This window comes from Coturnix japonica, unplaced genomic scaffold, assembly GCF_054131305.1.
Source record: "Coturnix japonica strain WE unplaced genomic scaffold, WE-NBRP24 Scf043, whole genome shotgun sequence".
In the NCBI taxonomy this organism is placed as follows: Eukaryota; Metazoa; Chordata; class Aves; order Galliformes; family Phasianidae; genus Coturnix; species Coturnix japonica.
The window spans coordinates 694127-709985 of record NW_028188946.1 but is presented as its reverse complement, the minus strand read 5'-3'; the positions used below and the strand labels follow the sequence as shown (position 1 = coordinate 709985).

The window sequence follows — 15859 nt, the reverse complement described above, 5'->3', positions numbered from 1 at the left end:
ATGGGGGTGCTCTATGTGTGTCTGTGGGCTGTGGGGCTCTATGGGGTCATTGTGTTTGTGTCCCCCCAGAGGCCGCGGTGCTGCTGTCCCTGTTGCTGTCCCTTCCCCCCCATGTCGGTTCCCTCCCCCACGTTCCCGCCCTTCGCCGCCATTTTCGCGGCTCCTTTATTTCCCTCATCGCCCCCCGCAGCCCCCCCCGCCCCCACAGCCCCGCCCCCCACACGTCGCCATGGAAACCGCCGGGGCCTTGTCCCCTCAACCCGTTCATGGTGCCGCTGCGGCTGCTCAAGGCCGCCCCTCCCCCAGCCCCGCAATAAACCTCACCCCAAAATGGCGCTGGTTCATTTCTTTGGGGGTTTGGGACCGAAATGGGGCGGATTTACCCCAAAACGGGCCCTGCTGGAGGCCGTGAGGCCTAAACCGGATGTTTGGGGTTACCTGGGGGGCGGAGCTCAGGGCTGCGCTTCGGGACTTCCGGTTCACACCGAGGTCAAAGGTCGCAAGTGCGGGGGGGGGCGTCCCGAAGGATCCGGCTCGTTCTGCACATGCGCAGTACGATTCGCGCTCTTACCATGCGCGCAGCTCGAGGCCCCGCCCCTTTCGGCTGCGCATGCGCAGTGCGGCGGCGTCCGGCGAAAATGGCGGCGGCTGTTGGAGGAGGAGGAGGAGGAGCAGCGCCGTCCGCGGGCAGCAACGGCGCCGGGATGGAGGTGGACGCGGCAGGTACGGCCCCATTCAGCGCCACTCAGCCGCCATGTTGGGACTCGGGCCCTTCCGTGGGAACCGGGACCGGAACAGACCGGGACCGTGCGGGGCGCCCCGAACTGGGGCCTAATGGCCGCCATGACGGGCCTGGCCCCGCCCACAGCGCCACGTGACCCGCCCGCAGCACCACGTGACCCGACCCCACCTGTAGCCCCGCCCCCTGTACTACCCCAACCACACCCACTTTGGCCACGCCCCCTTTCCCACGTTGGCTCCGCCCCCTGCCGTCCTTGAGGCCTCATTGGCCCAGACCCCCTCAGAGCCCCTCCCCCTTCTCACCACTCCCCCATTCACACCCGCATCACTCCCATTCACACCCACCTCCTGGCCCCGCCCCCCTCCATCCCCGCTTTCCCATTGGCCCATCCGTGCTGTGACTCCGCCCCTTTTCAGCTCCCCCTGTGATGGCTGGGGGTGTTCCCGGCAGTGTCGCGGTGGCGCTGCACCCATTGGTCATCCTCAACATCTCCGACCACTGGATCCGAATGAGGTGCCAGGAGGGGCGGCCGGGACAGGGTGAGACACACAGCGCCCCATAGCGCCCCATAGCGCCCCACAGGGACCCCATAGCACCCCATAGTACCCCATAGCACCACATAGCGCCCCATAGGGACCCCATAGCACCCCATAGTACCCCATAGCGCTTCATAGTACCCCATAGTGCCCCATAGTACCCCATAGCACCCCATAGCGCCCCATAGCACCCCATAGCACCACATAGGGACCCCATAGCAACCCATAGTACTACATAGGGACCCCATAGCAACCCATAGTACTACATAGGGACCCCATAAAGGTCCCATAGCGACCCTTAGAGGCCCCATAATGACCTCGTAGGGTCCCCATAGAGGCCTAATAGTGTTCTCATAGGAACCCCTAGAGGCAACATAGAGACCCCATAAAGACCCAAAGGGACCCCATATGGATTCCATAGGGACCCCAGTGTGACCCCATTAAGGTCCCATAGTGATCCCTAGAGGCCACATAAGGACTCCATTGAGGACCCATAGAGACTCCATTGTGATCCCATAGTGACCCCTATAGGCCCCATAGGGACCCCATAGAGATCTGATAGAGGCCTCTTAAAGATTGCAAGGAGGCCCCATAAAGACCCCATAGAGACCCCATTGCAACACCAAAACAGCCCATGGCGCCCCATAAAGACCCTTTAATGCCCCATAAAATCCCATAGTGCTTTAAAGGGCGCCCTCTTGTGGCTGGGGGGTGCAATAACACAAAGGGCTCCATGCACCCCAATGAGGTCCTTAAAGGGCGCCCTCTGGTGGCCAGGAGGTGTAATAACACAATGGGGTTTTTAAGGGCGCCCTCTGGTGGTCATGGGGTGTAATAACACAATGGGGTCCTTAAAGGGCGCCCTCTGGTGGCCAGGAGGTGTAATTACACAATGGGGTTTTTTACGGGCGCCCTCTGGTGGTCAAAAGGTGTAATAACACAATGGGGTCCTTATAGGGCGCCCTCTTGTGGCCAGGCGGTGCAATAACACAATGGGGTTTTTAAGGGCGCCCTCTGGTGGTCATGAGGTGTAATAACACAATGGGGTTTTTAAGGGCGCCCTCTGGTGGTCATGGGGTGTAATAACACAATGGGGTCCTTAAAGGGCGCCCTCTGGTGGTCATGAGGTGTAATAACACAATGGGGTTTTTAAGGGCGCCCTCTGGTGGCCAGGTGGTGTAATAACACAATGGGGTCCTTAAAGGGCGCCCTCTTGTGGCCAGGCGGTGCAATAACACAATGGGGTTTTAAAGGGCGCCCTCTGGTGGTCATGAGGTGTAATAACACAATGGGGTCCTTAAAGGGAGCCCTCTGGTGGCCAGGAGGTGTAATAACACAATGGGGTTTTTAAAGGGCGCCCTCTGGTGGTCATGGGGTGTAATAACACAATGGGGTCTTTGAAGGGCGCCCTCTGGTGGCCAGGAGGTGCAATAACACAAAGGGCTCCATGCACCCCATAATGGGGGGGGTGGGTCTGGGGTCGCGGTGCCCTCTATGGGGGTCTCACTGTCCCCCCAACCCCCCCCGCAGTGATCGGGGCCCTGATTGGGCGGCAGGAGGGTCGCAGCATTGAGGTGATGAATTCCTTCGAGCTGCTGGCGCACAGCGTGGACGGGCACGTGGTGATCGACAAGGAGTATTACTACACCAAGGAGGAGCAGTGTGAGGGGGGGGAAAGGGGGCCTGGGGGGGGGGGTTGGGGGGCGCCTCGGGGGGTTAAAGGGGTCTTGGAAGGGTCCAGGGGGGTTGGAGGGGGGGATCTTGGGGGGTTAAAGGGGTCCTGGGGGGGTCCTGAGGGTCTGGGGGGGATCTTTGGGGGTCTAAAGGGGTCCTGGGGGGTTCCTGTGCGTCTCGGGGGCATCTAGGGGGGATCTCGGGGGGTTAAAGTGGTCCTGGGGGGGTCCTGAGGGTCTGGGGGGTGGGTTTGGGTGGGACATTTGGGGGTTAAAGGGGTCCCAGGGGGGGTCCTGAGGGTCTGATGGGGGACCTCAGGGGGTTAAAGGGGTCCTGAAAGCATCTGGTGGGGGCCTGGGGGGGTTTAAAGGGGTCTCAGAAGGCCCTGGCGGGGTGGGGGGAGGTAGAATATGGGGTGACTGTGGGGTCTTGGGGTGGATCGTTGTGGGGTCCCAATGTTCCCATCCTGGAGACCCCCCCCCTAATTTCCCCACCCCCCAATTTAAACCCCCCCCCCCAGTCAAGCAGGTGTTCAAGGAGCTGGAGTTCCTGGGTTGGTACACGACGGGGGGACCCCCAGAACCTGCAGACATCAACGTGCACAAACAGGTGGGGGGGGGGCAAATATTGCCCCATGGGGGTGGGCAGGGGGCAGGTAGGGACCCTATGGGGGTGGGCAGGGGGCAGGTAGGGCCCTATGGGGGTGGGCAGGGGGCAGGTAGGGCCCTATGGGGCTGATTTGGGGGGGGGGTCACTGCCCCACATGCCCCCCCCCCCCTTAAATCTTGCCTCCCCCCCCCCAGGTGTGTGAGATCATTGAGAGCCCCCTGTTCCTCAAACTGAACCCGATGACAAAACACACTGACGTGAGTTGGGGGGGGTTGGGGGGGCACAATGGGACCCCCCCCCAAATGGAGGGACCCCCCCGTCCCCCTTTTTGTGGACCCCCCCATATTGAAGCCCCCCCCCCCCGCTATCCTTGCAGCTTCCAGTCAGTGTCTTTGAGTCGGTGATTGACATCATTAATGGGGAGGTAATGGGGGGGGTTTGGGGGTCTATGGGGTGTGGGGTGGGGGCAGGTGGGGTCTATGGGGCGTTATTGGGGTTATGGGGGGGATATGGGGTGGTAATGGGGGAGGTTGTGGGGTCTATGGGGGGGTTGTGGGGTGGTAATGGGGTTGGGGGGGGGCAGGTGGGTTCTATGGGGTGTTATTGTTGTTATGGGGCTGGATATGGGGTTTATAGGCCCCCATGTCCCCCCCCCAAAGGCCACGATGCTGTTTGCGGAGCTGCCCTACACTTTGGCCACCGAGGAGGCGGAACGGATCGGGGTGGATCACGTGGCCAGGATGACGGCGACGGGGAGCGGGGAGAACTCCACCGGTGGGGGGGGGAAATGGGGCTGGGGGGGGGGATAAAAGGGGCCTGGGGGTGGAAATGGGGGGGTAAAGGGGGCTTGGAGGGGGTAAAGGGGGGGTCTGGGGGGGTAAAGGGGGGGGGTCTGGGGGTGGAGATGGGGAGGTAAAGTTGGTTTTTGGGGGGCTAAAGGGGGTTTGGGGGGGATAAGGGGGGTCTGGGGCTGGAGGTTGGGGGTCTGGGGGGGAGTTGGGAGGGTTAAGGGGGTCTGGGGGGGTAAAGGGGGGTCTGGGGGTGGAGATTGGGGCTTTGAGGGGGTTTAAAGGGGTCTGGGGTTGGTTATAAGGGGGTCTGGGTGGGGGAGGTGGGGAGTTAAAGGTGGTTTGGGGGCTTAAAGGGGGTCTGGGCTGGGGAACTGGGGGGTCTGGGGGGGTGGGATGGGGGTTAAAGGGGTCTGGGGGGGTCTGGGTGTAGGGTGGGGGGGTTATAGGGTGCATAGGGGGCTGTGGGGCAGCAGGGGGCGCTGTTGTGCGGCGCCGTTGACTCAGTGTCGCCCCCCAGTGGCCGAGCATCTCATTGCGCAGCACAGCGCCATCAAGATGCTGCACAGCAGAGTGAGGCTCATCCTGGAGTACGTGAGGGCGGCAGAGAGCGGTGAGTGGGGGGGGGGTCCATAGAGGAGGGGGTCTCCATAGAGGGGGGGCCCCATGGTGGGGGGGTCCCAATAGAGGGTGGGTCCCCATAGAGAAGGTCCTCATAGAGGGGGGCTCCTTATAGAGGCGGCTCCACATAGAGGGGGGTCTCCATAGAGGGAAGTCAGCATACGGGGGGGGTCCACATTGAGGGGGAACCCTATGGTGGGGGTCTCCATGGAAGTGGGGGTCTCAATAGGGGGGGGGGTCCCGTAAAAGGGGGTCTCCATAGAAGGGGGGTCCTCATGGAGGAGGAATACTCACAAAGGGGGGGGCTCCATAGACAGAGGCCCCCATGGTGGGGGGGGTCCCTGTAGAGTGATGCCCACGGGGGGGGTGGGTCCTCAGGGGGCTCCCAATGGAGCAGGGTCCCAATGGAAGCTGTGTGTGCCCCCCCCCCCCAATAGGAGCCGTCCCCTTCAACCACGAGATCCTGCGCGAGGCCTGTGCCCTGTGTCACTGCCTGCCCGTCCTCAGCACAGACAAGTTCAAAACAGACTTCTACGATGTGAGGGGGGGGCACAATAAGGGGGGGGGGCTTCAGAGGGGGGTGGAGCCAAATATTGGGGAGGGGGGCTTTAAAAGGGGGGGGGTTGTCCATCAGAAAGGGGAGGAGCCAAGGGGGGCTTTAAGGGGGGGGTGGGGGGTGGCTTTCAGAATGGGGTAGAGCCAAATATTGAGGGGGGGCTTTAAAAGGGTGGGGTTAATGGTATGGGAGGGGCTTTAAGATGGGGGGGGGGGGGGGGCTCGAAGGAGAGTAAACTTGGGGGATGGGGGGGGTGGATTTAGGGTTAGGGTTGGCCCACAGGGGGTGGGATATTGAAGGGGGGGGGGGGGTAATGGTATCCTGGCTGGGGGTGGGAGCAAAGTGGGGCCGGTAATGGGGAGTTTTTGGGGGTCTATGGGGTGGTTATGGGGTATGGGGGGGGGGGGCAGGTGGTGTCTATGGGGCGTTATTGGGGTTGTGGGGGGGGATATGGGTTGGTAATGGGGGAGGTGGTGGCGCCCTCTTGTGGCTTCAGCCTGGTACTGCAAGGGATAGCGCCCTCTTGTGGCCACATGGTGCTACTGCAGGGAGCCCACAGCGCCCTCTAGTGGCCGCAGCTGGTACTGCAGGTGACAGCGCCCCCCGGTGGTGGCGTGGTGGTATTGCAGCTACCGGCGCAACCCGTGACGCCCCCCCCCCTTATTTTAATCTCCCCCCCCCAGCAATGTAACGACGTGGGGCTCATGGCCTATTTGGGCACCATCACCAAGACCTGCAACACCATGAATCAGTTCGTCAACAAGTTCAACGTGTTGTACGACCGGCAGGGGATCGGGCGCCGCATGAGGGGCCTGTTCTTCTAACGACCCCTCCCCAAAATCCACCCAATGCACTTTTATTGCCTCAGTAAAAGCCTCGACAAACAAACAGAGTCTTGTGTGGGGACAGGGGGAAGGAGGGGGGGGGGGTTGGGGGCTAAAATGGCGCCCAGAACAGGTAACAGGGGTGGGGGGTCCTATAAGGGATGGGGGGCCCACAAAACATAGGGATCCCTATAAAAAATGGGGGGGGGGGGCTAGTCGTTCTACCATAAGGGATGGGGGTCCCATAAGGGATGGGAGCTTCTACTGTCACTCAAAATGGGGGTCGCTACAAGGGATGGGGAGGGGTCCCATAAGAGATTGGGATCCCATTGCCATGAAGGGTGGGGGTCCCACAAAGGACAGGAAGGTGAATGTCAATGCCACGAGGGACAGGGGGACCACACACAGATGCCGTCAACCCCCCCAGACCTCCCCAAATCCCCCCAGACCCCCTCATAGGCCTCAGCTTCCTCCCAGACCCCCATAGGCCACCCCCATCCTTCCAAAAGACCCCCATAAATGCCCCCAGACCACCCATAGGCCTCAACCCCCCCCTCAGACCCCTCCCATAGGCCTCAACCTCCCCCCTCCCGACCCTCTCAGACACTCCATAGGCCTCAACACCCCCCAGACCCCCCATAGACCCCCCTAGTCCCCCCCAGATCCTCATAGGCCTCAACCCCCCATAGCCCCCCCATAGACCTCAATCCCCCCCCATAGACCCCCCATAGGCCTCAACCCCCCATAGACCCCCATACCCCCCCCTCAGACGAAGGTGATGCGGCTGCGCGCCGCGTTGAGCTGCAGCACGTTGAGCTGCTCGTAGTCTAGACCCCCCATAGACCCCCATAGGCCTCAATACCCCATAGACCCCCCATAGACCCCCACAGACCCTCCATAGGCCTCAACCCCCCATAGACCCCCATACCCCCCCAGACCCCCATAGACCCCCATAGGCCTCAACCCCCCCATAGACCCCAATCCCCCCCCATAGACCCCCCATAGGCCTCAACCCCCCATAGACCCCCATACCCCCCCTCAGACGAAGGTGATGCGGCTGCGCGCCGCGTTGAGCTGCAGCACGTTGAGCTGCTCGTAGTCCTGCAGCGCGGCCTGGAACTGCGCCGGGGTGAAGCCTTTGGCCACGCAGCGCTGCAGCCCCTTGGACACGCGCAGCGAGCGGCCGCACGGACCACACAGCTCCCGAAGGGCCGCAAAGATGGCGTCCGACGGGCGGGGGGGGCTGGGGGGGGAGAGGACGGGGGTGAGGGGGGCACTGACCTGCACTGATACAGCACACAGCAATAGAACAAAGCACAACCCCATAGGGACAGTGTGAGCCCCATAGGGACAGTCTGAGCCCCATAGGGACAGCACAACCCCATAGGGAAAGCACAACCCCATAAGGACAGCCCCATCCCCATAGGGACAGCACAAAACACCAGGCCCCATAGGGGTATCCCAACCCCAGGGCCTATAGGGACAGCCCTAACCCCCATAGGGACAGTCTGAACCCCATAGGAACAGTCTGAACCCCCATAGGGACAACCCAAACCCCACAGGGAAAGCACAACCCCATAGACCATGGGGACAGCACAACACCAGGCCCCATAGGGACACCCCAATGGAGGCACTGACACAGGTCCTATAAAGATACCCAAACCCCAAACCCCATAGGGACAGCCCTAACCAAAACCCCATAGGAATAGCACAACACCAGGCCCTATAGGGACAGCCCAAACCCCATAGGGACAGCACAGAGCTAGACCCAACAAGGACATCCTAATGGAGCTGATGCCCCCCACCCCCAATGGTGCTGACCCCTCCCAGACCCATAGGGCCCAATGGAGCCCCCACTCACAGCCCCACAGACCACCCCTCAGCCCCACAGCCCCCACTCACAGCCCCATAGCCCCCCCCAGCCCCATAGCCCCCATTCACAGCCCCATAGCCCCCCCCAGCCCCACAGCCCCCACTCACAGCCCCATAGCCCCCCCCAGCCCCATAGCCCCCCCCCAGCCCCACAGCCCCCACTCACAGCCCCTGCTGCCCCCCGTGTCCCTGCAGTGAATCTCGAGCCGCCTCCATCAGCCTCATGGCCTCGTTCACATCCTCCTTCTCCACCACGTCCACCAGGCGCAGCCGGGCCTGCACCGCCATAATGACACCATCAGCATCATCATCATCATCATCATCATCATCATCAACAGGGCCACCCAAGACCCCCCAAATACCCCCAACTGCCCCCCAAATGCTCCCCCATACCCCCCCAAAGCCCCCCAATACCCCCACAAAGCCCCCCAAATACCCCCCAAACAGCCCCCAAAGCCCCTAAATGCCCCCCAAAACCCCCCAAATAGCCCCCAAATGCCCCCAATACCCCCCCAAATACCCCCCAAAGCCCCCCAAAATACCTCCCAAAGCCCCCCAAAACCCCCCAAAGCCCCCAATACCCCCCCAAATACTCCCCAAAGCCCCCCAATACCCCCCCAAATACCCCCCAATACCCCCAATATCCCCCCAAATACCCCCTAAGACCCCCAATCCCCCCCAAATACCCCCCAAATGCCCCCCAATACCCCCCCAAAGCCCCTAAATGCTCCCCAATGCTCCCCAACTCCACCCAAAGCCCCCCAATACCCCCCAAAGCCCCCCAATACCCCCCCCAAATACCCCCAAATACCCCCCCAAATAACCCCCAAATAACCCCAATACCCCCCCCAAATACCCCCCATACCCACCAGCGCGGTGGCGAGGCGCAGCAGGCCCAGCAGGGTCCTGGCAGACGTGTAGGCCGTGCTGTCGGCCGCCGCCTGCGCCTCCTTCCTCATCTCCACGTACGCGGCCGTGATGTAGTCGGACAGGGAGGGGGGAACCACCGGCTGCTTCCGCTTACACGTGGAGATGTAGCGCCTGGGGGGCAATGGGGGTAATGGGGGCAATGGGGGTAATGGGGGTAATGGGGGGTAATGGGGGGTAATGGGGGGCAATGGGGGTAATGGGGGCAATGGGGGTAATGGGGGTAATGGGGGGTAATGGGGGGCAATGGGGGTAATGGGGGCAATGGGGGTAATGGGGGTAATGGGGGGCTATGGGGATAATGGGGGGTAATGGGGATAATGGGGGGCAATGGGGGGCAATGGGGGGCAATGGGGGTAATGGGGGGCAATGGGGGGCTATGGGGGTAATGGGGGGTAATGGGGATAATGGGGGGTAATGGGGGTAATGGGGGGCAATGGGGGGTAATGGGGGGCAATGGTATAGTCAGGGTATGGGGGGGTTATGGGGGGCAGTGGGGGAGTCGAGGTATGAGAGGCAGTGGAGGGTATGGGGGAGATTGGGGCTATTGGGGGGTTATGGGGGTAAGGGGAGCAATGGGGGGCAATAGGGGGGCAGTGGGATAGTCAGGGTATGGGGGGGTAATGGGGGGTAATGGGGGGCAGTGAGGGTAATGGGGAATCATGGAGGTGTGTGGGGGGTCCCACCTCATGAGCTTCATGTCGAGCTGCTGGAAGGCGCTGGGCGGCTGCCGACTGTGCTGGTGCACAAAGGTGACGTGCTGGGCCAGGCTGGGGGGGCAAGGAGGAAGGTTGTGGGGCTGCCCCACTGTGAGACCCCCCAGCCCTACAGCCAACCACAGCCCCACACACAGCCCAGCACATCCCACCCCATCAGCCCCTCATCCCACTCCCCATTTCCCCCCACCCCCATTCTCCATTTCCCCTTACCCCACTTCCATTCCCCCCCATATCCCCCCATCCCCCCCAAATCACATCCTCCCCCCCCATGCTCCCCTATATCCCCCCCCATATCCCCCCCATCCTCCTCTATTTCTCTCCCTATAACCCCCCTCATCCCCCCCGTATTTCCCCCATCACCCCCCTATGTCCCCCCCATATCCACCCTCCCCCATATTCCCCCCCATTCCCCCATATCCCCTCCTCCCCCACATATCCCCCCCATATCACCCTCTCCACCCCCTATATCCCCCCCATATCCCCTCCTCCCCCCTATTTCCCCCTTATATCCCCCCATCCCCGCTATATCTCCCTCCCCACCCCCCATATCCTGCCCCATCCCCCCTATATCCCCCCCATATCCCCCCCTAACTCACCGCAGGTCCTTCTCCCTGTCGGGCTGGTCCCTGAGCACCCACAGCAGATCAAACCTGGACAGCAGTGCCGCAGGCAGCCCCACGTTGTGCTCCAGGCTCCTCCTGCTGTCGTACCTCCCATAGGCCGGGTTGGCGGCCGCCAGCACCGCGCAGCGAGCATTGAGGGTGGCCATGACGCCGGCCTTGGCGATGGAGACGCTCTGCTGCTCCATCACCTCGTGGATGGACGTCCGGTCGGCCTCCGCCATCTTGTCGAACTCGTCGATGCAGCAGATGCCGCCGTCCGCCAGCACCAACGCGCCGCCCTCCAGCCGCAGCTCCCCGCTCGCTGCGTCGCGCAGCACCGCCGCCGTGAGACCAACGCCGGAGGAACCGCGGCCTGTCGTGTACTGACCTGCAGTAATGGATGGGGAACGGCTGGAGTGACACAATGACACAATGACACAACGACACAACAACACAACTGTGCTGTATTGACCTGCAGTAATAGATATGGAATGGCTGGAGTGACACAACTACACAACAACACAACAACACCACTGATGTATTGGCCTGGGGGGATATGGGGGGAGAGATAGAGTAACACAACTACACAACGACACAACAACACAACACAACAACACAACTGTGGTGTATTGACCTGGGGGAATGGATGGGGAATGGCTGGAGTGACACAACAACACAAAAACACAACAACACAACTGTGGTGTATTGGCCTGTGGGAATGGGGGGACAGATGGAGTAACACAATAACACAACACAACTACACAACACAGCAACACAATGACACAACAGAACACAACAACACAGCAACAGAACAACACAACAACACAACTGTGGTGTATTGGCCTGGGGGAATATGGGGGGACAGATGGAGTAACACAACTACACAACTACACAACACAACACAACAACACAACTGTGGTGTATTGACCTCGGGGAATATGGGGGTAGAGATGGAGTAACACAATGACACAACAACACAACAACACAACCCAATAGCCCAGCAATAGACCCCCAACCCCCCCCCAACTCACTGCGCGGCGCCAGGCGGTCGATGTAGGTCAGCAGTTGGGATTTGGCCACACCGGGATCCCCCATCAGGCAGATGTTGATGTTACCTGGGGGGGACCCCAAACTTCACCCTATGAGACTCCAAAGCTCACTGCATGGAGCCCCAAATCCCACTTTACAGTCCCCTTTCTCACCCTATATGCCCCCAAATCCCACCTCACAGCCCCCAAACCCCACCCTATAGATCCCCCCCCTCCCAGCCCCCCATGCTCACCCCGGATCCTCATCCCGTGGGGGCTCCTCTCCACTCCCCCCACCAGCTGCAGCAGCAGGGCCTTCTTCACGTCCTCGTGCCCATAGATCTCGGGGGCGATGGAGGCCGCCAGCTTCTCATAGAAATCCTCCTCTGGGGGGGGGGTTATAGGAACAACATGGCGGCCTTATGGGGTCCTATAGGGTCCTCCCCCCCCGCCCTATAAGCTCTTTAAGGCCCCCCCACCTGTGATCTTCTGCAGCTCCTCGGGGCTCAGCTCTTCGTCCCCACCTTCATCTTCGCTCTTGGACATCTTGACGACGTGGTGAGCCTCCAGGAAGGTCTCGGAGAGGAGACCCTGCAGGGAGCACCCATGGGTGGGGGGGTGATGGGGGGTTCTGAGGGCAATAGAGGGGGTTCTGGGGGCTTTGGGGTGGTTCTGGGGGCTTTGAGGTGGTTCTGGGGTTGGTTCTGGGGGGCTTTGGGGTGGTTCTGTTGGCTTTGGGGTTGATGACAGGGGTGGTTCCGGTTCTGTTGGTCCCAGTTCGGTTCTGCCCACCTGTGTCAGCTGCCTGAAGCCGGACCTCAGAACCGGCAGGAAGACGCCGCTGATGGCCACGTGGTCCCCGGGCTGCGCCGTGCGGGTGTTCTCACCCAACAGCGTCACCTGAAGGCAGCGCGGGAGGTGACCCACCGGGACCTGGTCTGACTGCGGGGACAAGGAGAAACGGGTCAACAAGGGGGTGATGGGGTCATTGAGGGGGGTTATGGGGTCCTATGGGGTCACTGAGGGGACCTGTGGGATCATTGAGGGGGGTTATGGGGTCCTATGGGGTCACCAAAGGGGCCTATGGGGTCAGTGAGGGGTCCCATGGGGTCATTGAGGAGGCCTATGGGGTCCTATGGGGTCATCAAGGAGGCCTATGGAGTCATTGAGATGTCCTATGGGGTTCGGGATCACTGAGATGTCATATGAGGTTACTAATGGGGCCTATAGGACCAACAAGGGATCACCAAGGGGACCTATGGGGTCACCAAAGGGGGTTATGTGGTCACTGAGGGGTCCTATGGGATTGGGGGTCACTGAGATATCATATGGAGTCACTAAGGGGGCCTGTGGGGTCACTGAGGTGGCCTATGAGGTCACTGTGGGGTGGCTCTGGGGCAGCGATGGGGCAGCTATAGAGTAGTTATGGGGCAGCTGTGGGGCACCCACGTGCTCCTGCAGCCGCAGCTCCTGGTACTTGACGAACTTGGAGCCCCGGCTCTGCAGCTGCAGGCGGCCGCCGGCGCGGTTGGTGGCACAGTCCTGGCTGGGGCAGAGCAGCAACGGGGTGAAGGTGGGAGCCTGGATCTGGGGGGAAGAGATGGGGGTCAGGGGGGTAGTTGGGGGTCAGGGGAGCTGTGGGGCTGAAGGGACTCGAAGCCAACCTCAGCCCCACGGCACAACCCCACACACCACAACCACCCTACAACCTCAAAGCTCCAACACAACAACCCCATCCCAACCCTACAACCCAATCCTACAGCCCAACCCAACACCCCGCATCCCCTCCCCACATACGGGCTGGTAGGTCTCGGCCCCACACAGGTCACAGCTGTAAGTGGCCACCTCCATACGGGGTCTGACGTCGCTCACGCGGGTGACGACCCCCCTCACCGTCACCAGGCGCCCGATGCAGTCGGCACGGACGGCACGGATGGGGAGGGGCTTCAAAGTGTCCGGGGGGGTGAAGTACAGCTCACTGCGGGGGGGTCAGAAGGGGGGTCTATGGGGGGGTTGTGAGGGTCTGAGAGGGTCTATGGGGGGGGTTGTGGGAGTTTGAGGGGGTCTACAGGGGTTTGAGAGGGTCTGGAAGGGGGTTGAGAGCATCTACAGGGAGTCTGAGAGGGTCTATGGGGGGTCTATGGGGATCTGAGGGGATCTGAAAGGGTCCATGTGGGGTCTATGGGCATCTTAGGGGATCTGAGGGAGTCTATGGAGGGGTTTGTGGGGATCTACTAAGGCTTGAGAGGTCTACAGAGGGTCCATGGGGGTCTGGGTGGGTCTGGGGGGCCAGGATGAGGGGAAATACTGAATGATAGGGGGGGGAACCCACTAAATAGACTGAATGGGGGGGGGACGGGCATAAAATGGGGTCATACATGAGGGGGGATGAGGGGGGGGGGCACTCACAAGCGGCGCAGCAGTTCGGGGGGGTAGAGCTGGTGGGGGGGGCGTGTGGACCCCCCCTCCCTGCCCCTCTGCTCCAACAGCTGCCGGTGCTCAATGAACACGTCCAGGGCATCGCGGTGGGTCACCTATGGGGGGGGAAATGGGGAAGGGGTGTCAATGGGGGGCAATGGGAGAGGTGGGGGGGGGGGCAGGGCTTGATGGGGGTCCTGGGGCATCTGATGTTGGGAAGGGTCCTGTGGGGGGACAACCTGAGGGTGATGATGGGTCTTGTTGGGGGGGGGGGGTTAAGGGTGATGGGGGGTTTTATGGGGGTGACCCTGCATTGTAGGGCTGATGGGGGTCCTGGGGGGGGGCTGAGGGTGAACTGGGGTCCTGGGGGGGGGTCCTGCATAGTAAGACTGATTGGGGGCCCTGGGGGGGCTGAGGATGATGGGGATCTTCGGGGGGGGGGGGCTGAGGGTGCTGGGATTCATGGGGGGGTGGCAGGGCCTGACGGGGGTCCTGGGGGGGCTGAGGGTTATAAGGGGGCGGGGGGGGGGGGAGTCCTGCATAATAGGACTCATTAAGGGCCTTGGGGGGCTGAGGATGATGGGGGGTGGTGAGGGGTCCTGGAGGGGTCTGAGGGTCCCGGGGGGGTCTCGGGGGTCTCTGTTTGTACCGGCCGCTGCCTGAAGTCGGGCAGCAGCTCCTGCACCGCGCGGCTGAAGAGCTGCTGGTAGCGACGCGTGTTCTCCTGAGCCGCCTCCGCCAGCGCAGGGTCCTCCTCGGCCACGTCAGACAGCGGCAGCCACAGAGCGACCTGATCACGGTGAGCAACCAGGGACTGCAGGGATAATGGGGGTAATTAAAGGGTTAGGGGGATAATTAGGGGGATATGGGGGGTAATTGAGGGGAATGGGGGGGTATGAGGGAGGATGGGGGGAATTGGGGGGATCTGGGGGGAATTAGAGGGGATATAGGGGAGTAATTGGGGGAATATGAGGGAGGATGGGGGGTAATTTGGAGAGATAGGGGGATATAGAGGTAATTAGGGGTATATAGGGGTAATGGGGGGGATATAGGGGGGATGGGGGGAAATTGAGGAGTAATTGGGGGGATGGTGGTTAATTGGGGGCGATCTGGGGGGAATTAGAGGGAATATAGGGGGTAATTGGGGGGATATGGGGGGGATAAAGGGGTAATTGGGGGGGATTGGGGGGGTATGGGGAATATGGGGGGGATGTGGGGGGTAATTAGGGGGATATGGAGGATAAATGGGGGGGATATGGGGAGATAGGGGGAGTGGGGGGGGGTAACTGGGGGGATATGGGGGAGGATGGGGGAGAATGGGGGGGATGGGAGATAATTGGGGGGATATGGGGGGAAATAGGGGGGATATGGGGGTAATTGAGGGGACTGGGGGGGGTATAAAGGAGGGTGGGGGGTAATAGGGGTTAATTAATGGGGTTAATTAATGGGGTTAATTAATGGGGTTAATTGGGGTTAATTGTGTTGCACGGGGTTTCCCCACCAGCTGCTCCCGGTACGGGAACCGTTTCCCGCTGTCTCCGTGGCGGCAGAACTCCAGCAGGAAGCGCTTCGCCTTCTCTGCATTGAAATAAAGGCGGATGTGCCGTGAGCGCCCGGTTTCCCCGTTATTTCCCCGTTATTCCCGTTATTTCCCCGTTATTTCCCCGTTATTCCCGTTCTTTCCGCCATTTTCCCCCCGTTTCTCACCCTTTTCCCCCTCGTAGTCACGTGGCGCCATTCCCGCTGCCGTTGATCCCCGCGCTCCGCTCCGTTCCCGATTTCCGGTTCCGGTCCGGTCCGTTCCCGCCGCCGCCGCCGCCTCACAAAATTGGCGCGAAAACCCCTCGCCACGTGACCCCCGACCGACCAATAGCGCGCAAGCCGCACCCCTCATCCCGCCCCGCGAGCGCGCCGGCCAATGGCAGCGATCGGATTGCCCGTAG

The 15859-nt window shown here is 61.5% G+C and overlaps 2 protein-coding genes across 2 annotated transcripts; one reads left to right on the top strand and one right to left on the bottom strand.

Moving 5' to 3' along the window:
• The first annotated feature begins 616 nt into the window (after nucleotides 1-616).
• Nucleotides 617-6414, top strand: LOC146752617 (COP9 signalosome complex subunit 6). Its single transcript, XM_085531514.1, has 10 exons — nucleotides 617-723; nucleotides 1159-1281; nucleotides 2809-2940; nucleotides 3473-3561; nucleotides 3756-3818; nucleotides 3938-3985; nucleotides 4221-4335; nucleotides 4870-4962; nucleotides 5408-5508; nucleotides 6210-6414. The coding sequence occupies exons 1-10, from the start codon at nucleotides 639-641 to the stop codon at nucleotides 6348-6350; spliced, it is 990 nt and encodes a 329-aa protein (XP_085387640.1). The 5' UTR covers nucleotides 617-638; the 3' UTR covers nucleotides 6351-6414.
• Nucleotides 6415-7278: 864 nt separating this feature from the next.
• On the bottom strand, nucleotides 7279-15790 carry LOC107307417 (DNA replication licensing factor MCM7). Its single transcript, XM_085531509.1, has 15 exons — nucleotides 15624-15790; nucleotides 15418-15494; nucleotides 14566-14730; nucleotides 13908-14032; nucleotides 13296-13476; nucleotides 12948-13085; nucleotides 12291-12440; nucleotides 11978-12089; nucleotides 11753-11884; nucleotides 11502-11585; nucleotides 10465-10858; nucleotides 9836-9919; nucleotides 9092-9263; nucleotides 8389-8498; nucleotides 7279-7593 (listed from the first exon to the last, which is right to left on the bottom strand). Exons 1-15 carry the CDS (start codon nucleotides 15652-15654, stop codon nucleotides 7389-7391), a joined length of 2160 nt encoding a protein of 719 aa, XP_085387635.1. The 5' UTR covers nucleotides 15655-15790; the 3' UTR covers nucleotides 7279-7388.
• Between the last annotated feature and the right edge of the window lie 69 nt (nucleotides 15791-15859).

Excerpts from the sequence above, each read along its gene's own strand:
- LOC146752617 (XM_085531514.1), top strand. The coding sequence starts at position 639 with ATGGCGGCGGCTGTTGGAGGAGGAGGAGGAGGAGCAGCGCCGTCCGCG. Across the intron at positions 724-1,158 it reads GATGGAGGTGGACGCGGCAG|CTCCCCCTGTGATGGCTGGG; the intron begins GTACGGCCCCAT and ends GCCCCTTTTCAG. Across the intron at positions 4,963-5,407 it reads CGTGAGGGCGGCAGAGAGCG|GAGCCGTCCCCTTCAACCAC; the intron begins GTGAGTGGGGGG and ends CCCCCCCAATAG.
- LOC107307417 (XM_085531509.1), bottom strand. The coding sequence starts at position 15,654 with ATGGCGCCACGTGACTACGAGGGGGAAAAGG. Across the intron at positions 9,920-10,464 it reads GACAGGGAGAAGGACCTGCG|CCTGGCCCAGCACGTCACCT; the intron begins GTGAGTTAGGGG and ends TTGCCCCCCCAG. Across the intron at positions 8,499-9,091 it reads TGCGCCTCGCCACCGCGCTG|GCCCGGCTGCGCCTGGTGGA; the intron begins GTGGGTATGGGG and ends ATGGCGGTGCAG.